General features: G+C 40.7%; 1 protein-coding gene across 1 annotated transcript in view; it reads right to left on the bottom strand.

The window, feature by feature from the left end:
• CFAP47 (cilia and flagella associated protein 47) overlaps positions 1-24,324 on the bottom strand; it is a 643,784-nt gene that overhangs the window by 573,607 nt on the left and 45,853 nt on the right. Inside the window, exons 14-20 of the mRNA XM_054005907.1 lie at positions 22,808-23,024; positions 21,020-21,264; positions 20,060-20,190; positions 18,170-18,292; positions 17,168-17,299; positions 11,317-11,394; positions 10,608-10,752 (exon numbers count right to left, since the gene is read on the bottom strand). Coding sequence (XP_053861882.1) covers positions 10,608-10,752; positions 11,317-11,394; positions 17,168-17,299; positions 18,170-18,292; positions 20,060-20,190; positions 21,020-21,264; positions 22,808-23,024 — 1,071 coding nt within the window. The remainder of the gene's footprint in view (positions 1-10,607; positions 10,753-11,316; positions 11,395-17,167; positions 17,300-18,169; positions 18,293-20,059; positions 20,191-21,019; positions 21,265-22,807; positions 23,025-24,324) is intronic.

Raw genomic sequence — 24,324 nt, 5'->3', positions numbered from 1 at the left:
AAAAGTGAAAAACGTCTTAAAATATTTATATAAATGGTATTCTATTATTGTTTAATCGTGCAATTTGATTAATCGCGCCATTAATTTTTTTTATCGCTTGTCAGCCCTAATCGCACAATTAATTTTTTTAATTGCACGATTAATCACAATTAATTTTTTAATCGTGCAACAGCCCTATTTGTAATGTATTATAGCTGAATTCACTATTTCTTACTTGTAAGATATAGTCTAATCCTAGCTCAAAGTTTTCCCTGTCTACTCTCTAAAACGGTGGTACTGGAATCAATGCATGACATACCCCATGCACATGCCAACTGTTTATGCCTGAATCTCTAGAACTTCCACCATTTAGTTCCTGGATTACATAAGAAGGAAGCTCCCCAACAAGCCTATTAAAATTTATATTTAAAAAAAAGAAAAGAAAAACATGAAAAATAAATATCCTACTGCTGTTATGTTATTGGGCTATTACGGCTCATTGGTGTTTCTAAACTCTTTTTTCATTGTCATAACATTAATCAGTTTTTTTTTCCCCAGAAGGATTTTGAGGCCAGGACCACACTAAAAAGTTAGGTCAACCCAGCTATGTCACTCAAGGAGATGAAAAATCCAACCCCTGAGCAATGCAGTTAAGCCAACCTAACCACCAGTGTAGACAGCACTAAGTTGACAGAAGAATTCTTCAGTCAACCTAGCTACCGCCTCTCCAGGAGGTGGACTAACTACAGTGACGTGAGAACCCCTCCCATTGCTGTAGCAAGTGTCTACAAGGAGGATATTTCTACACTGCAACATAAGCCTTTGCATGAGCCCAGGCTCAAGCCTAACCCCCCTTGCATCTACACTGTAATTGCACTAACCCAGGACTTGGACCCAGGGGTCCCAGGACACTGCAGGGCTGGAGGGTCCAACCTCGATTCAAGCTGGGATCCAGAGTCCGAGACCTATTGCTTTGCAGCGTAGATGCAGCCCCACTTGACGCAGGTCCTGGGAGTCATCCAGAAGTATCCCACAATTTCATGGGACAACTTCCTTAGTCCTCTGTAATCCAATAATCTTCAACCCACTCTACTGAAAATGGAAGACACACCCCTTTGCAAATGGCAGCCCTGCAAATCCGTGTATATCTACATCCATGGACCATTGTTGTAGATCATGGATCGGATGCAGATACAAGTTTTGTATCCATGCAAGGCTCTAAATGTAGGATCTCAAAGTCAGGGAAGGAGTTATCTGCAACTCATAGCCTATGAGGCTGCTTCCCTGCCTTCAAGATCCTACATTCCCTCTCCCCGCTATATACAGAGAAAGGGCGGGGGGGAGAGGTGAAAGAACAAGACAAGCAGCAAAATCCTCCCTGCTTACTTGCTTTGCAGAAGCAGCTGCCTCCCTCTCCAACAGACCTGATAAAGCAATGAACTCAGGAGAGGTTTCCTAAATTGTGTGGCTGCTTAAAACGCAGTGATAGGAACATGGGGAATTTTGCTCCCTGTCCTGATCTATCACCTCCCTTACTCTGTATCCGGAGGGAGAGGAAATGTAGGATCTTGAAAGCGGGGAAGCAGCCTCATAAGTTATGAGCTGCAGACAGCTTCTTCCCCACTTTTGAGATCCTACTTCCAGAGGAGATGGAAGTCCAAACCTCTCACTATGCCATGCTCGCTGTACCTCGACACAGCCCTGCAATTTGGAACATACAACCTACAAACCCATTTAAATTCAGCAACCACACCATCACTTCTTCCTAAGGGAAATGAAATCCACTGGAGAGGGATCTCCATAGTACAGGAGAGATCCAGGGCCAAATTTAGCCCTCACGTTTATGTGTCTTGCCCTATGCATTTGTGAAAGCACAATTTGAGCAAAAGCCAACTGTGACTCAGGGATTACTGAAGTCTGTAGCAACAGACATAAGACCTTTTGAGGTAGTCAGTGGTGAGGCATTCCTTGCATATTTTCAATGTTTGATTAACACAGGTGCCAAATATGGTCAAATGGATGCACATGCACTAATACCACATTCCACAACATTAGCCCAGCATGCTGCATTTGTGGCAGAAGAAAAATAAATAAATAAATAAAATCTCCATGGAGCTGAAAAACATTCTTGGCACAGTGGGTGGAGGGGTTACCCTCGATCTTTGGACAGAGGATTACAGAAAGGTTGCCTATTTGGGAATAACTGTTCATTACAGCCACAACAGTTCGGACTGGTGGAGCAGGTGGTTTGTGCGACTCAGCATGACAGTAGGAAATCAAAAACTGTGGAGAACATTCTTTCGGCTGTTATTCAGGCACTCAGAAGATTTGATATACACAGTATTACCCACCAGATGGATTTCATTATGGAACATGGTTGCATCACTCAAGTCCTATGTGCGAATAAGCTGCTCAGCACACGTTATAAATACCACACATGATCATACTACCAAACTGGGAAACCAAAAAGAGGAAGCAGTAACCTAACTGATCCACGCATGCTGAAATCTCATTACTTACTTCGGGAGATCTGGACTTCAAAACAGACTGAAAAAGTCTCTGAAAGGAGATGTAGAAACATGACGGAACAGCAAACTATTCATGTTTAAAACAATAGAGGAGCAGTGGGACAGAATATATGAAATTTTGACAAAAAAGGGAGATACTCAGCTCATTGATAGCATAGACCACTAGACCTTGAGCATTGTAATAGAGTTCCTGCAGCCCTGCAAGGAAGCGTCAGATGCACTACAGCAGTCACAGCCCACACTCCTCTTGGTGCTCATTTGGCACAAAAGGCTGAAAAAGCATCTCCATCCTTCTACCACTGATGTAAACAGACTAAGTCAACTCAAGTTCCAAGCTTCGCAACATCTCATCAAAAAGATTGAAATCAAGCCTATGCACAGGGTAGCAGTTTTCCTGCACCCACAAATGAAGGAGATGAAAGTTTTCAGTGAAGAGGAGAGACAGGAAGTTTATCAAGAAACCAAGAAGCTTGTCTTATTGCAGGAGAAAAATATTCCTGCAGTGAATCTTATGCTTCTTTCATCAGTTACACAGACTCCATCACCAAAGGAGACAATGGTCACATATAGAGTTTGAGGATTCAGACAGCGATTGTGGAAGTGATGATGATGAAACTGACAAAGAATGAAGATGTGTGGTCTCCACCACTTCAGCAGTTATACAAGCACAACTTTCCCCTTCTCAATCAAGTTGCACGGTTTGTGCATTCCAGCCCTGCATCTAGTGTGTGATGGGTGCTCCCCGGGGTGCCACCTGGAACTCAGGTACAGCTGAGCCCTCTGTCTCACCAATCTGGGTTCCCTCTTGTATTGTGACAAGCTGCAAAGCCCTTCAAGCTTTCACCAACATCCACAGGCAGGGACCACACCCAGCTGTGTTCATGAATGCTCCTTCCAGCCACTCATAAACCCACAATAGAGAGGCTATAGCCAAAATACTCACAGCTCCCCAGCCTAGGATCCCTGAACCACCCTGCCCTGGTCAAAAACCTCAGTATGAAATTTATTACCCAGTCCGCCACTTCGACAAAGGAAAGTGGCAGGGCCGGCTCCAGGCACCAGCAGAGGAAGCACGTGCCTGGGGCGGCACATGCTAAGGGGCAGCATTCCCTCCATTCTTGGGGTGGCACAGTCCGGGCGGCTTTTTTTTTTTTTTTTTTTTGCTTGGGGCAGCAAAAATGATAGAGCCGGCCCTGGAAAGTGGACATGCACTAACACTTGTTTCTGAGCTGAGACTTCTCTCTTTGCACTTCAAACAATGCACAGTTGTTTTAGGTAAAATACAAAATAGACTTACTAACTACAGAAAGATAGATTTTAAGTGGTAAGTGATAGCAAACAAACAGATCAAAGTAGATTACCATAAGAAATAAAACAAAACCACAATCTAAGCCTAATGTACTCGTTAGGATTTGAATCACACAGTGTCTCACTCAGATTTAAAAAATTTTATTAAGATGATGTTAAAAAAAAAATAGTGAACAGAGTTTGAGCATAGAAGTTTCTGGTTATCAGGGAATAACATACAGATTATCGAGGGTGCAAAGTTTGGTTTAAGATAAGGTGGCATGAGGAATACATAATCTGCAATATCCCCGATTGGGGGTAAACGGTTGATGGGTCAAAGTACAGACATTGAGATATGAGGGTATGAAGTTCCTAAAGTGGCTATGTTCGGGTGTGGATAATAATGAGTGGATAGGATGATGAGGATGGATTGACCCTCATTTGGTGAAATTTAATGTTCAGGGAGTTTATGGTTCCAGTTCATATGATTCAACGGAGAAGGTCACTTGGTCTCTTTCTCGTAGTGGGAGAACGATGTCACTCTGGCTCACGCCTCCTGGTACTGTCGGTGGCCGGTGATGTGCTCGATGTAGATGTCCCTGGACCATCGGATGGCGTCTGAGACCATGAGGCGCCGCATGAGACGTGCATCGCGTCGACCGATCCCACAGGTCCGCAGCACGTGCTCATTGCAGGGGTCCCAGGCGCCCAGGGCTCCGACAATCAGGGCATCCACCTGCACCTCATAGCCCTTCGCTCTCAGGGTGTCAGCCAGGGGGGCATACTTTTCCAGCTTATGAGCTCGGGCTTCGCGAAATGCCGGGGTCCTGTTCTCTAGTACAAACAGGTTAGCTTTTGCATACACAGGCAGGCTTCCTTCTTTCCTGCCTGGGACCAGCACAATTCAGGGCAGGTAGATAGCCCTGCAGTGCTTAATTTGTATTGAACAAGGTTTCAGGGCTCGGCCTTGGCAAGCCCTGGCACAAATTAAGCTCTGGCTGGGCAGCCAGAGAGCACCTTTACCGCCCTCCTATGCCCCTCAACCCTGCACTCGCCCCTCATCCCTAACTCTTGGACCCCCCTCCTGTGCCCATATGGGGAAACGGACCTGAAGTCACTGAGCACCTGCTATCGCTGCTCCTCTCCCCCCACACATACACTTAGGGTGGCGCAGAGAGTGACTTGCCAAGCCGAGACTTGCCAGGGCTCAACCCAAGCAAAAATTAAGCTCTATAGCCCTGCAATAGTATTCCCCTTGCATGCTTCCACAGGAAGAACAGACACTCTGTCCCTTGCATTATCTGGACTATTGAGAGTATCATCAGCTTCAGTTACCTCTTTATCAGCAACTCACACTAGGCGATGCAGATAATCCCATAACCTAGTTTGTTTTTTTGGGGAGGTGGGGAGGGGGGAAATCTGTGATCAATTAAAAAACCCAAGCAGCCTGCCAGAGGAACTAGTACTCGTGGCTTTCTTTTCTCACCGGTAAAACATTGCACCACATGCAGCAAACAGTTTTATTGATTGAGACCCTCAGTGGGGCTTTAAATCAATAGCATATTGCAGACCACGGCAAGAAACGTTGAGCAGGAAGCCTGGAGACTGACAGTTACAGGACAAGGAGGCAAAGGCTCCCTCAGCCCCTGACATCCCAGCTGTTGGGAGAAGACTGCAAACCCCGAGTGATAAAGGCAGGAATCTGGATGGAAACACACTGCTAATTTCCTCAACACACGAACTGCTACAGGGGGAAACCAACCTTAAGTCAAAGAGCTGGTGCAAAAACTGGGATTGCTGAGCTCTAAGTGTGATGACTTTATACATCACAAGCTAAACAGGCAGCAGAATTTTTTATTTTATAGCTCAGTTTGTGATTTTGAGCATTATTGGCTGGAGACATTATATTATTTTTAATATAAAAGGCTATTTGTTCTCATGCCTGTTGTATAATAAGATTGATGTTTAAAACAACAACAACAGTGTGCACATTTATTAAACAATATAGCTTTCTTATATGGTACACAGGCACACACACACACACACACACACACACACACACTCCTCCTGAGAGGCACCGTGAGACAGCATGCTGCTGCGGATGCGGTGAGGATACAGATAAAAGACAGAGTGCGGATCGTGGGTCAGATACAAGTTGATTCTTGTGGATGCGGATCCACATTTTTGTATCCAGGCAGGGCTCTACAGCTCAGGTCACCAGTGTTCCCTCTAATTTTTCCACACATGTGCAGAATGAATTTTGCTATGTGCACCAATATGGAGGTGATGTGTGGGAGGAGGCTAAGGGCTGGGGAAGAGGGTTGGGGTGCAGGGGGGTGAAGGTTCCAGGATGGGGCCAGGGCTGAGGGGCTCAGGGCTGAGGCAAAGTGTTGTGGTGCGTGGGGGGGGATGAGGCAGGGGATGAGGGCCTCAGGGCTGGGGCAGAGGATAGGGGTGAGGGCACTGAGGTGGGGCCAGGGATGAGAGTGCTCTGGGGCTACAGCGGGATCTCTCGCTCTCTCCCCCTCTCCCTGGGAGGAAAGGCATCTCTCCCTGCTGCAGCGACTTGGGACATGGGATAGGCGCCCCTCCCCCAGCTGCAGCAGGTCCAGGCCGGGACTGGGTTGGGACTGCATTCGGGCTGCCCCTCCCCCGGCCAAGGCTGTGTTAGGGCCGCCCCCTCCTGGCCGCCGCGGCAGTCCGGTCGGGGATGAGTTGGGCTGCCCTACCCCCAGCCACTGTAGCAGGTCCAGCTGGGGATGCATTGGGGGCTACCCCTCCCCCCGCTGCCACCATGGCTGGGCGAGTTCCCTGAGTGCCTGCGCGGCACTAAATAGGCTGCTGCACGGCCACGCAGCTTACAGGGAACTTAGGTCACCATTAACCCATTCTCTTCTGATCACTGATATGCAAGCACACTATCAGAGAGCCTCCTGGATTTGCAATGGGATTGGTGAGCTGTTCAAACTTCCTGTAACGTGCAGGGCAGGCAGAAAAGTTTTCCCACAGTGCACCACAGTCCTAGAGCTAGAGCGGCCACAATTTGAGGGGCACTAAGGACCTGGAATATCATTACTTTGACTTGGGTCTGCGCACAAAGCCTAAGATTTCAACTTTGGGGGGGGCAGAAGAGGGGGGAGTCTTAACATAGGATTTAAATGCAACGTAGACATCCAAGACCAGGGTTTCCTAACAGGAGCCAATGCCCCACTAACCCGGGCTTACATTGCAGTGTAGACGTACCCTGAAACACTGCAGTGGTACAGCTGTAATGCTACAGCTGTGCCACTGCAACGTTTCTAGTGAAAACACAGCCTGACTTATTTTGCCACAGCAACCACCCAATAGAAATCCTGTTTAACATTTCCGCAATGCACAAATGGAAAACAAAACAAAATACAAATGATTGAAATATTTGAAAACCAAAACTTAAGTGAGCATTCATTTGGGGAAAAATTATTTTCTTTGTATTCACAGAAAAGTCTTTTAAAGGAAAAAATATCTTGTGAAAATGTTTCTTGCTCATGCCAAATGTCTTTCTTTGGAGAAAATGAAGGGGAAACAATCAAACATTAGATTTTGGCTCTCCTGTAATCATCATTTTTTAAAAATAATTCTGCTATCTAGATAAACACAACACACAATAAAGAGGGAAGAAAACAAGGATAGATAAGAAAGAAAATGCTGTCTTTCTGTTGTTACTTCATTCACATTCTGTGGGTAAGATACATAAACAGGTTAGTCACAAACAGGTTGCATTAGTCTCTGGATCCTGGTGCACTTCCCCCCATCTGAGGAAACAACATCTGGGATCTGACTTGCATGCTGTGGTCTTCTCCCACTGGTTCTCCTTCATGCTGGAATAAGCCTGCTTACTCTCGCTTAGCCTGCCATGCTCTTTATGGCAATAATACAATGGAATTAAATCAATCCCAAAACTGGCAAAGTTTTGAATAGATTAGACAGAAGATAGAAAGACAGGAGAATGAATAGAAAGTATAGTAGAGTTAAATTATACACTATGAAAGCAGTAGAAGGAATGCTATACTTGGCATTGTAGAAGTTACTGAGACCCAGTAGTCCTCATAGCAATAACATGACATATTCGATGTTCTTAGAAACTGTCTTTCTGCTTTGCCAATGCTCCATTTATGGCCTGGATGCACGGAAAAGTCACCACAAAGTCAAAAGTCATGTTTGCATTGTTGGTGATAGGAGGTCCTGAAAAGCTCTGTGCTTTTCCCACAACATGACCAGAAGGGACAGATAATTAGTCAATATTTTCACAAAGGTCCAAATCAAGATGGTTGCAGGACTATTAACAGTGGCAACTCCTTCCTTTTCAAGAAACTGTTAATCTATTTGTATGTCAACTTTTAACCCTATAAGTATTCTGAGATATTATATTACCACCTTCATAAAAAGTCTACAAGATTCAATTTACGTGGTTTTTCTTTGGCTCCATTCTGTGCATTCTTCCAATAAAAGTTTTATGAAACTACCTGATTTGGGTTAAAATGACCATTTTAAAGCCTTAAATAGCACAGGTTTCAACATAACTTTTCAAAGACATCTCATGAGAGAGTATGCCACCTCAAGAACAGAACTCTGCAACTCTGGGCCTGTGAAGGGTGGGTGACTGAGTGAGACTGCACTGTGATGAAATCTTCCAGAAGCAGAATTCTGGTAAATTCTCCCTTCTTTTATGGGTAGCATCTGCCAGGATTCTCACCCTGGGATAGTGAGTAGCTCTAGACCAGGGGTGGCCAACCTGTGGCTCCAGAGCCACATTCGGCTCTTCAGAAGTTAATATGCAGCTCCTTGTATAGGCACCGACTCTGGGGCTGAGGCTACAGGCGCCAACTTTCCAATGTGCCAGGAGGTGCTCACTGCTCAACCCCTGGCTCTGCCACAGGCCCTGCCCCCACTGCACCCCTTCCCACCCCCTCTCCTGAGCCTGCCATGCCCTTGCTCCTCCCCCACCCTCCCAGAGCCTCCTGCATGCCACGAAACAGCTGATCAGGAGGTGTTGGGAGGGAGAGGGAGGCACTGATTGGTGGGGCAGCCGGTAGGCAGGAGGCGCTGGGAGCGGAGGGAGCTGCTGACATATTACTGTGGCTCTTTGGCAATATACATTGGTAAATTCTGGCTCCTTCTCAGGATCAGGTTGGCCACCCCTGCTCTAGACAGTGTTATGAGCTGGGTTAAATCTTGTTAATGGTTGAGTTAAAACCTCACTGAAAATTATGCATCAGTGTGCCCTTCCTTTAAGAAAGTTGTAAGAGATAGTTAAGTGGGCCACATGTAAAAACAAGGCATAATGGAGTCTGCAACATAATGGAGTCAGAAACTACCAATATGTGGGTGGAGGATTCCACTGGGTATTGTTCTGATCATATGAGTGGAAAAAGCCTAGCTGGGGAAGGGAGGCAGACAAGAAACAGACATAGATTGATGATTGGCTTTCATTCTGCCACCAGCATATAAGCACTGTGTGACCCTAGATGAGCCTAGAGGAAGATTCTTCTGGGTCTGATGCTGGCTAAAGAAGCTTTGAGCTGTAAGCAAAGACGCTATCCACTGTTTCTTGGTTCCTCTTGCATTCAGAGAAGCAGGACTTTGTACATTCCTTAGAAATCAACAAGAACCCATCAAAGAAAATACCAGACTTTGTCAATTTCTAGTCCCAACTGGAATATCCCCAGGACCCCAAACTTGTTGCCCCGAGTGGCTAGTCAATATGTCTCAAAAGAAAATGAGCCATGACAGTACATAACAGAGAACGTACCAACAACAGGTCAGAAACCGACAAGTAACTTGAATACTCCTTCCTAAATCCACCTACACAGTAGGGATAAGATACCACCTTAAGTTTTTGGAAGCACACTGAAAGACGCATGATCAAAAGCTAAAACTTTTAAAATCTGGCCAACTTAAATAAAAGGCATCCAAAAGAGAAAATAAAAAAATCTAGAAGACAAAAAAAGAGTATGAACTCCCTTGCTTCAGAAATAGGTTTTGCAGAACTGAAACAACAAAGCTGGATTTCTCCCTAAAGGAGAAACATTAATGCTTTGTAAACATCCATGTGAACAGCTACCATATGGCTGTCTTGAGTGCAAATTCCCCTGCCACTAACAGAAGTTGCTCTGCCCTAATGAGCATAAGCAAAGGCAATACACAACTGCAGGTGTGCCAGCCAACTCATAGCCGAGACAGGTACAACAGACATCCACTAAAAGTAAAACACAGTCTCTTTCATGACAATATTACTGTAGAAATTAGTATTAAAACACAGTTCTGGGATATTGCTAAAGTCTTAAATTTAAGCCAAGTACAAACTCAGATAATTATTCATTTTGTGAGAAAAAACCTCAACTGGATAGGTATAAGGATGAAAAGTTAGCATGATGCTAGAAATCCATTTTCATATTAAGAGGGAATCAATATCAGGACTATAACATAACCTTATTTTATGCTTGTTAAAAAAATAACTTGGTTTATAACTTAGATTGACACTTCTCTAGCATTATCTCCAATGCATTTGTATCATTTCTGTGGAACACAGTCTTGTATTGTATATAAAAAGTAGTGCAGGCAAGGTAAAACTAATGTCATTTTACAGGAATAGTATCATCTCTTAATTTATATTAAAAGCTAAGAAATAGCAACTACTTTACACTACACCTTTAAACTTTCTATACAACAGTGACTCAGTAAGATTTTTATACAAGAAGAACTTCAGCTTGGATTTCTTTTACGGCTATCATATTTTTCTATTAATTACAATTCTGAAATAACAAAAGAAAGTACCTGATTGGTCTTTGAAGTTCAGTGTAAAGTCTTTATACTTGGATAAATCAAACTCCACCCTTGCACGTGCTACTCCTTTGTTCTGAAGCAAAAAGGGAATTCTTTGGGTGGAACCAGCATAAACACCATGGAAGTTAAAGGATTCCTGTTAAGTTAAAAAAAAAAAAAAAACAATGTAAGAGCATTATAAGGTCATATGTATACCTGGAGAGTACTTTAAAAATATTGCAGTTCAGAGATCCATAAGTTTTCCTACATTAACTGGAAGTCTCAGTTCACCAACTGCCTATCCAGCTCCTTTATTGGCCCTAGGTCTTTTGTGGGTGCCAAAGACCACAGTTTTGGAACCACTGCTATAATCCCATTGATTGTACCACTAGTGAAATTTTTCAAATGGGAGTATGATTTTTCAATTAATTAATTTCATTCTATTTCTCCTCTTCTCCTTCCTTCATCATTGTCTAAACGCATAGTATGTAAAGGTTACAATTAAATCCCTCAGCTGCCACAGGTATATTTAATTTTTATTCTCTCTTCACATTCTCCTCGTCACTTCGCGTGAAATAATTTATAGAAAAATAAACTGAAAAAATGTGAATAACTAAGGAAGGAAAATTCTGACACCTGACTATAAAAGTAATAATTAAATAAAACTACAAATCTTACCTAGAACTAATAATTAGTGTAATAAAAGATACCTTATACTTACTACACTAATGCCTATTTCAGGGGCCTCTACAGATCCACCAATCCTAAATTCCAATACTTTTCCATGGCGGATGGCTACCTAGTTGAAAGAAAAGTAAAATTGTCAACTTTGTAATTATTACATTACTTTGCCATCACAACTGCTCCATTATATTATGTACTGTATAGTAAATGACCATTTTAAATATGACAGCTTTAAATAATAGACAACAGAAAAAGACAGCCATGGAATTCTACTGCATAGGTTCCCATGAAAAGAACTTCCCCACATTCTAAAGTTATTTTGCTATGAAAATAATATAATGAAGTCTAAAAATGCTGTATTGATTTCTATAATATACACATGCAATGATTCCAGTGGGTTATAGAATCACTGGGTAAAAGTAGCAGCTCTGGTGGATACCAAGCAGGATAATGATAGCCACTACTGAAGGAGGGAACCAAATTGAAGAAAAGAGCAGCTCTTTGCAGCCAGGAGAGAGAGCAATACAGGAGGGAGAACACAGTTGTTTTCTATGGCAGGTGGGAGCTGAGTGGAGGAAATCTGTCCAGTGTGAGTAGGAAGCGGTAGGTAGGTTTCTTGGGACAAGCCACGATGGAAAGAAACAGGTATTACAGCTAGGTCAGGAGAAGTGCTGCAGCTACCTCAGGAAGTATTAGAAGTGGAAAGGAGTGAGTGGATGTTGGGTTTAGTAGTATGGTGTTAGGGAACAACAGCAAGTGGAGAAAACAGTAGTGAGATCAGAAGGTGTGGCCAGGTCTGGGTACATGACAGCATCCATTAAAAATTATCTGAATTTTTTTCTTGATGCAAGATGAATCCAGCAAACTTATCAGTCTCCTGTACAAATCAAATCCAGATCAGGTATGTGTTGCATCCATAATCTCAAATCAACCTTTATAATGAAGCACTCTCAGAACTCAGTTTCCTTGCGATGCATATAAACAGGAGACAAATAATCTAAACACTCTTCAGTAGTCTAAGCCCTGTCACTCTAGAGAACATGAGAGTAGACGTAAGAACTGAGTCCAGTGCTCCAGTCTCCCACCACAGAATACAAATCACTTCCACTGTTTTCTGTGTGACTTACTTGTACCCTGTGCTTGGAGAATAGAGCCTTGAAATATAAAGTACTATTTCCAGACCACAGGTGTAGCCCAAGCAGCGATTTTTTGCACTAAATGAAATGAAGCAACCTAATTTACTGACTGAAAGTTTCTATCCTAAAACATATCCTTTATCAGTCTCTTTATTAAAAAGAGTTTATTCACCTAAACCATGAAAATAAATTATAATCAAAACAAGTGATCACTGTAAGTGGTAGACCTCAATATTGATGCAAAACTGATTATTAATAAAATTATCACAGTTTATTCTTATGACGTTGGTTCAATACAAATTTGCCTGGGCCTTTACTGAATTTAGGAAATACGAACAAGGTTTTGAAAAAACACATAATGCTTAGAGAAATAACAGTTTTATGTTTTCAGTTGATTATTTAATTATATGAAATGTTAACGCTATAGAGATTCCTAAGAAAAGTTCATTCAAATAGTGACAGGCTCCCAAAATGTCAAAGGAAGATAACACATTTAGAGGTTTATTGACTCAGTGGTTCATACAGACTTTGAAATGCAACTTTTAGAAGGTCTATCTCCATCTTAACTTTCTAGACTATCATGTTGTATGCATTGTTTTTAAGGATCTAGATAAGTATTGGTTATTATGCTTTTCTATAAAATATATAATAGATGCTTTTAAGTGCAAGTTGTAAATGTACTGCAAATGGCAGCTCTTATACCTAAGAACCATTGGGTCAAAATGGCCAGAATACCAGCAAGATTGTCTGATCAAAGTCCAAACCACATCCCTCTAGTATGAGGCAGAATCTGGCACAGAGATTAATTTTATCCCAAGCAACAGATTTTATAAGAATATTTAGGGATACATTGTGTTCTCAAAAGCCAAGAAAGTGGGTCTTTCCCCCTTCCCTTTTCAAAGACAATGCCTACGTTTTAAAACCCTAAGAAAGGGGGGATTTGATAGCAGCCTTCAACTACCTGAAGGGGGGTTCCAAAGAGGATGGAGCTCGGCTGTTCTCAGTGGTGGCAGATGACAGAACAAGGAGCAATGGTCTCAAGTTGCAGTGGGGGAGGTCCAGGTTGGATATCAGGAAAAACTATTTCACTAGGAGGGTGGTGAAACACTGGAATGCGTTACCTAGGGAGGTGGTGGAGTCTCCTTCCTTGGAGGTTTTTAAGGCCCGGCTTGACAAAGCCCTGGCTGGGATGATTTAGCTGGGAATTGGTCCTGCTTTGAGCAGGGGGTTGGACTAGATGACCTCTTGAGGTCCCTTCCAACTCTGATATTCTATGATTCTATGAAAGAATTACAGAAATATTAAAAATATTTTCTTTTGGAGGTAATCTAAAGTCTTCATTCTTCAAATGTAAAGGAGAACATTTATGGTTGAGAAATGATTTGTACAAGGCCTTTTCTACCTTCTGAATTCATGTTGCTGCTTAAAGATGAAAACCCTTTGTTCCTTAAATGCATCAATAAGTTTCTTTTGTGATGTTAATCTGCATCTAAATGCAAGCCTCATAATAACTTTCTAATGTCATTGTAATGAGTATAGGAGATGTTTTATGTACAAATACAGCAAGGTCATTTGATGCTATATCTAGTTACTTATAGAATGCAACACGCGTATAAAATATTGATAAGAAAATTAGTTAACTGGCTATGCTCAAGCAATTTATTTACTAAACTCAGAAAGACATGAGGTACTTCTCCAAAGCCTGCTAAGAAGAGACAATGCCGTCTCGGATGGCTATTTAAATTTAAAGTCACTGTCCTTAAGAATTAAGGTTAAAAAGATTACTTTGAGAGCTGAAAGACTATATACAATATAAGGTTTTTTTAGATTTATTTAAAACAAAATTTCATCTCCTATGAAACCTGGACAGCACTGAAGGAAAATATCAAAACATGGACTAAGTCAAACGAATTAAAACTGTAAGGGCATGTCTACACTAGAGCCCTAAGTTGACCTATGTTAGGTTGACTTACAGACACTGCAGTAATTACTGCGGTGGCTGATGTCCACACTACCCTCCTACAGTTGGCGGTATGCATCCTCACCAGGAGCGCTTCCACCAACTGAACAGAGTCACTGTGGAGAGCTGAGAGCCAGGGCTCTCACATCCGTGGAGTTCCCTTCCAGAAGCCCAGCTGCCCCCTCCACCTCCCCACTCCACTGGGCTCTTGGCTCCCTGCTTCCAGCTGGGAGCAGCCACCTGGGCTTCTCAGCTCCCTGATCGGGGAGCCTCTGGGCAGCAGCCTGGCTGGGAGTGGGAAGCCGGGGGCAGACCAGCTCTAACTGCCTGGCTTTCTTCTCAATTTCATGGCTCCAGCCATGAAATTGACAAGATAGCCAACAGCTGATGTAAGGAATGCAGTGTCTACACAGACACTGTGGCCCTATAATAATAATAATAATAGAGATATGCCTATCTCATAGAACTGGAAGGGACTCTGAAAGGTCATCGAGTCCAGCCCCCTGCCTTCACTAGCAGGACCAAGTACTGATTTTTGCCCCAGATCCCTAAGTGGCCCCTTCAAGGATTGATCTCACAACCCTGCGTTTAGCAGGCCAATGCTCAAACCACTGAGCTATCCCTCCCCCCGTAACTACACAGACATAAGCCCTATGCCCCTCATGGAGGAGGAGTTCTGATGTCAGTGTAGTAGAGCACTTACATTGGTGTGACAAAGCCATAGTGCATACACTGACAATTAGATCAACATAAGCTGCCTTACATTGACCTAACTGGATACAACAGACCAGGCCTAACTTTCAAGTTATAAGAATTTCCTGCCACAAAGGTAAAGGCAGTATAACCATCAAGTTGAGGAAAAATTAGAACTCTATTGCCTATGTAGTAACATATTGCATATGTACAGCTGAAACTGCAAACAAGGCAATCCCATTAAGGTGTTGAGCCAATGAAAGGGCCACAACAATTGATATTATGAATCCTTCCTCCTCCAGTAAGGTTATGGAAGGAAAGACTATAGACTGGAAAGGAAAGACTGTGCTGCTGGTTACGCAGTTCAAAATCTTCTCCCATCCTTCATCTTTGCAGCACTCACCACTGCACATCCTGTTCATCTACACAAACAAGCAACTAACAATGGTAACTTTCAGAGAACAGAAAGGAACATGAAGCAGCATCAAGAAGCAGCAGCCTTTCAGTTCAGCACGAGCCCATCAGCATCATGGGTGACATGAAACTTGCCAAAGCACTGCCAAGGAATTATATTTAAATTGTTCTTGTAATGATTTTATGAAATATTGAAAGACCATTGCAACTTAAGATACTAATTGAGCATATTAATATGACTTATTACTAGGATTATAAGATCTTGTTAAACATAAGATGGTGGATTGTTTATACCTGGAAAGGAAACAAACTCATCTGGATAAACAGAGAGAAATAGTGGGATTTAATTCAGTTTTAAGATTCTTGATATTCATTAACTGCCTATCTCAAGACAACTCCTTGAATGGCTTCTTTTAAGTAACTGATTTAAACTCTTTGATTTCATAGGATTAAGGTTATTCTTCTTTGCTCATTTAGAAACTGTTTAGGTTATCCAGAATATAACAAATCTTCAATTAAATTCTTCTGCCCACCTATAAACTGTTTTAGTTATCTATGATACTAGTGACTCCTGTTTTAGTTTAATTTTTGGAGTGAGGTATCCTCCAAGAGTAAATCCACTATCAAAAATGTAATCTCTGTTAAAAGTTCTCCACAGAGAGAGATACAGAAGAGATTGTAACTAACAAACCATAAACAATGGTTACTTGTTTCATTTTGTTTTTTCTTTCTTTAATAAAGTAATTATAATTAATAACTGATTATTTGTCTTGTCTTTAATCACAGCATCCTGTACAGAAAGGCAGAGAACACCATGTTATTAAAAAAGAGCGGAAGTCACATCCCAGAATTGGGATTAAGAGAGACAATTATTAAGATTGGCCTACCATTTCTTGTTTTGCTAAACTATAAATTCTAATAGTTTTTCAAATAAAATCACTTGGCACACAATAACTTGAAACACCCCTTTGGAAAGATAGATAAATTCATGCTCAAAGGCAATTTATCATCAATCTCCCACGTCCTAAGACTAAATCAATCAGATGTGAAGCTTTTAAGTATTTCCTCTAATAGTCATTATTTTGAATCCTTTCAAAAAAAACATTTATATGGTGGATAGTTTGTCTTTGATAAAACATTTGATTCTATTCCAACAAAAAAAACTTTCAAAAAGGAACACTCCTCACATCCATATGTATTCATAACAAAAACTCATCACCTCAAATACAGTATACTTTTTTTAATACAAAATAATAAGATAATGTTTAAAAATTGCTTTTTAAGAAAAATATACAACAGATATTCATTTTGAAAAACTGCAGTTCCAAATCATCAACATTTTTAGGAAAAAAATACATTATGTTGGATTAAAACAATGAGGAGTCTGGTGGCACCTTAAAGACTAACAGATTTATTTGGGCATAAGCTTTCGTGGGTAAAAAAACCCCACTTTGTCAGAGGCATGGAGTGGGTTGTTTTTTTAACCCATGAAAGCTTATGCCCAAATAAATCTGTTAGTCTTTAAAGTGCCACCGGACTCCTCATTGTTTTTGTGGATACAGACTAACAGGGCTACCCCTTTGATTATGTTGGATTGGATTAATGGAGAGCAAGATAAATAGATAGGCATGCATGTACACACCCACTTAACGAGATAATACACAAATGTTTAGATTTTTTAATACCTCCACTCTGGTATCAAATTTCATTACTGCATTGGGGGTGAAGTCGATTTTGAGATCAGCGTGGCCTCCAACAGGTACTACCCCCTGAGAAGGAGTGATAGTCATTCCAGGCAGGGGGTTCGAATCAAGAACCTTCAAATACAAATAATCATTATAAAACATTGATAGTGCTGTAAATGCACACTTTTACAGAATCTGGGAAAGACATTTCCTGTCCGGAAGAGTTTACAATTTAGTTAATGTAACCATCAGACTATGAGATTAACCAGGGCAAAAAAGTTTAGGACAAAATTTTCAGTTAGGCACCTAAATCCATATGTAGACACCTAAATAAATGATTTTATTTTCAGAAGTGCGAAACATCTGCCAGATCTTATTGTGCAACTAACTTTTGCAACCCAGCTTTGAAAATTTGGGCCTTGATTTTGTTCTTTATGAGCACTCCTGAACATTAGAAAATTATGATTTAGTACAACTCCAAAAAGATCCAATACAGCATCTTCTCCAATGATAGATACAAGCTGAGTGAAAATTATCTGCAAGTTATTCACAGTAGAAATGTGGACAAGACTCCTGCAAAGGGAAGTTTATCTATCCAGTCATTTCTACTTAACTTCTCAGAGGCCATGTAAGCCTAAGAACTTTCCTTATTTTTAATAAGCACAGTGTTGCAATAACAAGCATATTATCCTACACTCAAATGTGGTCAGGAGGGCCTGGGCTAATACAGACAGCACGATTAATGAAAGCAAGCTAAAAAATAGTACAAGGAAGAGAAACTAGGTCAAGTAGTCCCATGAACCCCTAAAGAGGGTAGGATTCTAAAGAGGATAACTATATTTTGTACAATAAAAATTAAAACTACCTAAAGGAGGGGGGGGGAAATCAAGTAGTATACCATAGATAACACATCTAATAACTGAGAACACAAACTCTAATAAGATATGAAAAACTCTCCAAAACAAGGGGAAAAAACCTGTACAGCAGCATAATTCAGTTCACCTGGAAGTATGCATGATTATGTCCTGTGTTTTGAAGAATGGCTGTCTTGCATGTAGTTAATCCTAGAGGAGCATGATGGAAAGGTATCCTTTGTTCCATAAACTGAATACTGGTGGGCCCAAGCTAACAACAATGAAAGGAAGAAAGCAAACATAACATGTCACTGAGTGTAAATAAATAATTCAACGTAGCTTAATTTTCTTTTGTTTTCACAATAAGCCAGACAATTGTGGAGATGCATAAATTAAACAGTGAAGTAGAATGTAAAGGGGAACCAACATTTATCTACTTTTTGCCAAACCACCTAGATCAAAAAGTAAACCTCTATCAAGATAACAAAATGTGTTTTATTTCCCTTTGAAAATTAATACTTTTGCTGTATTACTGTACTTCTGTTTAAGTTTTGCATGGCTATCAAATTCAGGTATGAAGTTTTTGCAAAAGCTGATATTTTGAGCGATTTTTTAATGCAGTGCACAGATAATTATGTGAACAAAAATAAATTATGATCCCGCTTACCCGCTAAATTGTTTGCTTGGTGGCTTGGTCAAGAACAGCACAGCTCATGTGTTCCCTCTCCTCACTTTGTTTGACAGACAAGATGACACGATCTAATCACAGTCCCCGATACCCTCCACCACAGCTCCTCTGTTTCTGTAGGTTGATCTCTGATCTGACAGAAATCTGTAAACCTATGGTTCCTCCTCATCTGGAAAGTGAAGTGGTGGGTGGCTGTGCTATACTGATGAAGCATCTTAGGGTATGTCTACATAGCAAAGAAAAACCCCCAGCTGGCCTGTGCCAGCTGACTCAGGCTCGCAGGGCTCGGACTGCAGAGCTATTTCACTGCTGTGTAGACTTCTGGGCCGGAGCCTGAGCTCTGGGACCCTCCCACCTCACAAGATCCTGGAGCCTGGGCTCCAGCCTGAGCCAGACATCTACACAGCAATGAAACAGCTCCGCAGCCTGAGCTCTGCAAGTCCGAGTTGGCTGGCATGGGCAACTGCGAGTGTCAGTTGCTGTGTAGAAGAAATCAGCAAGGGAGTGGGATAAGAATTGTTTTTCTAGGCCTCAGTATGCTACAGCCAGGACTGGCTCTAGGCACCAGCAAACCAAGCATGTGCTTGGGGCAGCACAATTTCAGGGGCAGCATTCCAGGCGCTCTTGGAGGTTCCCCCCCCTCCCCGCATCTCCCTTCGGCAGTTGTGCTCTCGGAGGTTTTGGTTTTTTTGCTTGGGGTGGCAAAAGACCTAGAGCCAGCCCTGGCTACAGAACAGACCATGTTGTAACAAACGGTACCAATTCATCTGCCCAAACAGTGGCAGGAAAAAGACATTCCAAGCTGACTAAGAAAAAGGGAGCCTCTGGAAAATAGAATGTGAGGATGTGTCTTATTGGCTATCGTTCTTAGAGAAAGAATTCCTCATTGGAGCATGAATCTAAGAGTTCTACTGGTGAAGGCACCATCAAACCACCTCTAAAAATTCACCCAGCAGCACACATTTCATCTGAGTTAGACTTTTCATAGACCCTTTATTGACCCAGGAAGCAGAGACTGTCCCCTTCTGGAGCGGCCACCACTTCTAATTCAGCAAGGATTACTAGCAGTTCTGTAAACCTCCCAGATACGCGATCTGATGTATTTAGGTACAACAGACCTTTCCTTTCCTTTCCCAGAACTATGTTTCCAGAAAATTGTGAACTGTGATTAGGTTTCAGAACCAGGGAGGAGCAGGAACCCTGGTCTGTGCTGTGGAAGAATGAGCCACAGAATTTCTACTATTTTAATCAATGTATACGATACAGAACATGTGAGGTTAAAATAAATTTAAATCAAGAAAATGTTGATAAAAACCAAAAATGTGCAAAACCATTTGGGTTAAATATTACCTTTGCAAGGCATTTTAGCTTAAGTGTGTTTCCCTGATGTACACACAGATTGAATTCTCCTGTTTCTGGAGAGCAGAAACCTGGATGCCAAACCACTTCACACTCCAGGTCTTTGTATGCTTCTACAATACCTAGATAAATATGTATAAATATGTAAATATTCACAATTCTGGAAAATTTTTGAAGTTTCCTGTATCTGACCGGTTCACATTACTAGCGACATCTGGCCTGATTTACAAAGGTGCTGAGCAATATACTTAGCTAGTTTAAATTAAACCTTGCTTCAAAGTTCTCATAACAACTGCATAACCCAGTTTATCAATATACTTCAACAGAACATATCCACAATTTATCAGTCTTTGAACATGTGAATCACACTCCTGTGCTATTTAAAAAGGAGGGTATTTTTAAATAAATAAAATAAATCACCAAAAATGATGTAAATCCATCCCCAAATTATTGTTTTTATTTGGAAATTATTTTTCCAATTCTCAAATTTATATCCGCTTTATATCCACGGATTCGATGTACAGTATAGGATTTTCTTTATCACTTCTTATCCTAAATGGTTGCATAGTATTGCTGTGTACTATTAAATAGCTGCCTCGTTCCACTCTCATGGTCAGCAGCTTAAACTCTTGACCTCAGAGTAGAGCTGCTGTGAAGAGCTGTTTACTGTGGCACAGAAACAGCAGGATGGGGCCATGGTGCATGTCCAGAGCTTATATAAGCAAATTAGTCTGGGCACCAAAAATTCAGAATTTTACTTGCTTTTAGGCCTTTGTGGTCTGATCATAGTTCTGACTTCCAGTAGTATTAATGCAGACCTTAAAAATAACATTTTACTGTGTCAAATAAACATTGACATTTGATGTCAGCCATCTTTAAGATAATAATAAAATGTGGTGTGCATGCATTTGTTTGCATGTTGCTTAAAACAGCTTTCAAAACATACTATACCTTTGGCTGGCCGTATAGAAAATGCTATTCCTTTATCTGTGACTATAGGTTTCCAACTGAATTCAGCAAGATAGTTTCTGCGATTGCATAATCTGACCGTTGTTCTAAAGCTTGTTTCCACAAGGAAACCAGGGGTTGGATTTAGAATCAGCTCCCTTGCAGATAGCTCAAGGGCAACTGGCACTGCTTTTGCAACTATCAGCACATGCCCAGTATGTTTGTTGTTTATTGTGTAAGTGAAAGACCTGTAATATAGAAAACGTATGATCCAATAAATGTTATGTATACTAAAATATTCAGCAATACAGTTACATTAAATATGGTCATTAGGAGCAAAATACCCAGTGAAAATATTGCATACATTAAGCATACTCAGTTAAAAGGATTACAAAAATTTGCTATTTGTAATTGTTTTGCTCTTTACAGTATGCTAGGGACCATAACATTAACAAAACGTGTTTCTATAGCTTTGATTCATTAAAATGTGATGGTCAAATATATAGTCACTTCTCTGCTGAGCGTTATCAGATACTAGGGCCTTGCAGGTCAACTTCATGTTAGAGAAGAAACCGGTGACCCGGACTCAGGTTATTTTCTTAGTGTACAGTAGAACCTCAGAGTTACAAACACTTCCGGAATGGAGGTTGTTCATAACTCTGAACAAAACATTATGGTTGTTCTTTCAAAAGTTTACAACTGAACCTGGACTTAATACAGTTTGAAACTTGACTAAGCAGAATAAAAACGCTGCTTTTAACCATCTTAATTTACATGAAACAAACACAGAAACAGTTTCCTTTTCTTGTCAAAAATTTTTTTTTAAATTCTTTCCCTTTGTTTTTTTAGTAGGTTACGTTTAACACAGCACTGTCCTGTATTTGCTTTTCTTAGTGTCTCTGCTACTGCCTGATCGCGTACTTCCAGTTCCAAATGAGGTGTGTGGTTGACTGGTCAGTTCGTACTTCTGGTGTTCGGACTCTAAGGTTCTATTGTAAGTGGTTAATTTACAAAATGTACACAAGACCTGTTTCCCTAAACAGAAGTGGTTACTAACTGCACACAGACAATGCCCTCTTGCAGAAACCTCAGCTAAAGCATCACTGCTTTTTCACCAAGAAGCATTTGTCTTGAACCTCTGTATCTCTGACTCTCCTGTAATCTCACACCTCAACAAAACACTGAGTGAAAATCTGGATCCACTGAAGTCAACGGAGCCAGTATTTCATCCACTATTCCTTGTTCCTACCTTCGCTCTGGGCTTTTTACACTGGAAATCTTTTACCCCCAAACTGCTCACCTACAACAACACTGCCTTAAAGGATGGCCTGGGTGTCTATCTTCCTTCTGTGCATGCACATGAATATTTGACTCAACCTCCTTAGCAACTGTATGGGTATAGTTAGAGTTCCATTTTGAGATATCACATACATTAGAAAAGGTTTTCCAGTACAGCTATATCAGCAAGCCCTTCTAGTGTAGACAGCTTATACTGGCAATATTCCCAAATGAAATAAGCTATAATGGCAAAAGCACTTTTTTGCCAGTATAACTGTGTCTACACTTTTGCCAGTAAAAAAAAAAAATCTCATCCCTAATTAAAACTTTTGCCACTGTAATCATGTTAAGTGTAAAACTAGGTTTTGTGTTTACATAACAACTCATAACCTGCAAAACATCAACACTTGCATTATAATAATATTTAGTTTAAACTAGCTATGTGAAAAATGTGTACATTTCCTTTGCCACCTAGGTTAATACCTAAATCAAGAGGCAAATAAATAGCCTTACTTCTGAAATTTCCCCACAGTATTAGTCTCAAAAACTACTGGAATGTAAGTCTTCGAAAGAGGTGGCAACACATGGGACAGTGGACTAGTCTGCTGTAGCTCCTCACTTTCAATTTCTACTTGTATCCAGACGTGCACAGGCAGATTATTGATGATATGCATTTTTCTCGTTGATGCAGAGTGCACACAAACTTCACCAAAGTCTATAGTGGAGGGACCTAGAATATATAAAGTTAAATCTTTATAGTTAAAAGTTAACAAAAACAGCTAAGGAAATGTAATCAAAATTGGTAGTTTAGTTCTAGGTAACCTATATCACTATCCTACATTTTGGTTCATCAAATTACAAAAGGGTGAAAAATAAATAAAACTACAGTAGTAGAGACAGATTCAAACCAAAACCTAGGATTAAATACCACCCACCCTGGATGCAGGCAGTTGTGTGGTTCAAAATGCTGTTCTACACTCTACATCTTAATTCCACTTCTCTACAACAGTAAGATAAATATTGTAGGAAGTAAAGGTATATGTAAAATATCATTATTGTGTCTGAAAGCACCACTAATGATAATTTATTAAAATGTAATTGTTTGCATTAAACATGCATTATAACAGTCAATGAGAAATGTAGTAATAGTTTCTACATATCAATGATCTTTTAAAGAAATGATACCTGATGAACCATCGCCTTTTAGGCAAGATATTGATTCAGACTCCTTGTTAAATGGATAATGTAAACTTTTCAAATCACATTTCAAGAAGTCTCTTTGTTAATTTATTCAGCTTAATTAATGACAGAACAAATGCAATTTGTTACTTCTCAGTCCAAAACTACAGAAACAGAGGATAATATTGGGCCATGGCTTTTAGGCGCAACTCCCTAATGAAACCAATCATTTGATAGAGCATGAAGTAGTGTTGCTAATGATTTGGCTATCATAGCATTCACATGCATGAGTGTGATCACATTTATGAACCATGCTCAAAGGCAATGTGTGCTTTTTTACTTTCCAGTACTTAAAACAACTGAATGGTTTCGTCACCTTATCTATGAATATTTACAGAAAAGCTGTTAAGTAATAAATTAATTTAAAACATTGAGCATAAAAAATGATGCGAATAAAGTTTCCTGTTATATTTTTTCAGCTTTAATTTTACACTATATACTTAAACCTCATCTGTGAGTAACTGCTTCCCTCTCAAACTCAAACATCTGGGCTCTTGTCATATCCTTACAGATACAACAACCTGTTGAAACCCAATTCCATCTCTCCCCAGGACCACTGACAGCTTCACTATTTTCAATTCCCACCTCATACATATACACAATATCTGCAAATTACATCCCACTTCCCAGCCTTCCTATTACGTCTCAATTCATAGGTATGTTTGTTTGTTTTTTTAATAAAAAGAGGGGCCGTAATAATCCCCTAATCTGACCTCTTGCATAACACAGGCTATAGAATATCACCCAGTAATTACTGTGTCAAGCCCAATGACTTTGGATTGAACTAGACC

Source organism: Malaclemys terrapin, chromosome 1, assembly GCF_027887155.1.
Source record: "Malaclemys terrapin pileata isolate rMalTer1 chromosome 1, rMalTer1.hap1, whole genome shotgun sequence".
Classification (NCBI taxonomy): domain Eukaryota; kingdom Metazoa; phylum Chordata; order Testudines; family Emydidae; genus Malaclemys; species Malaclemys terrapin.
This window is presented reverse-complemented; position numbering and strand designations above follow the sequence as displayed.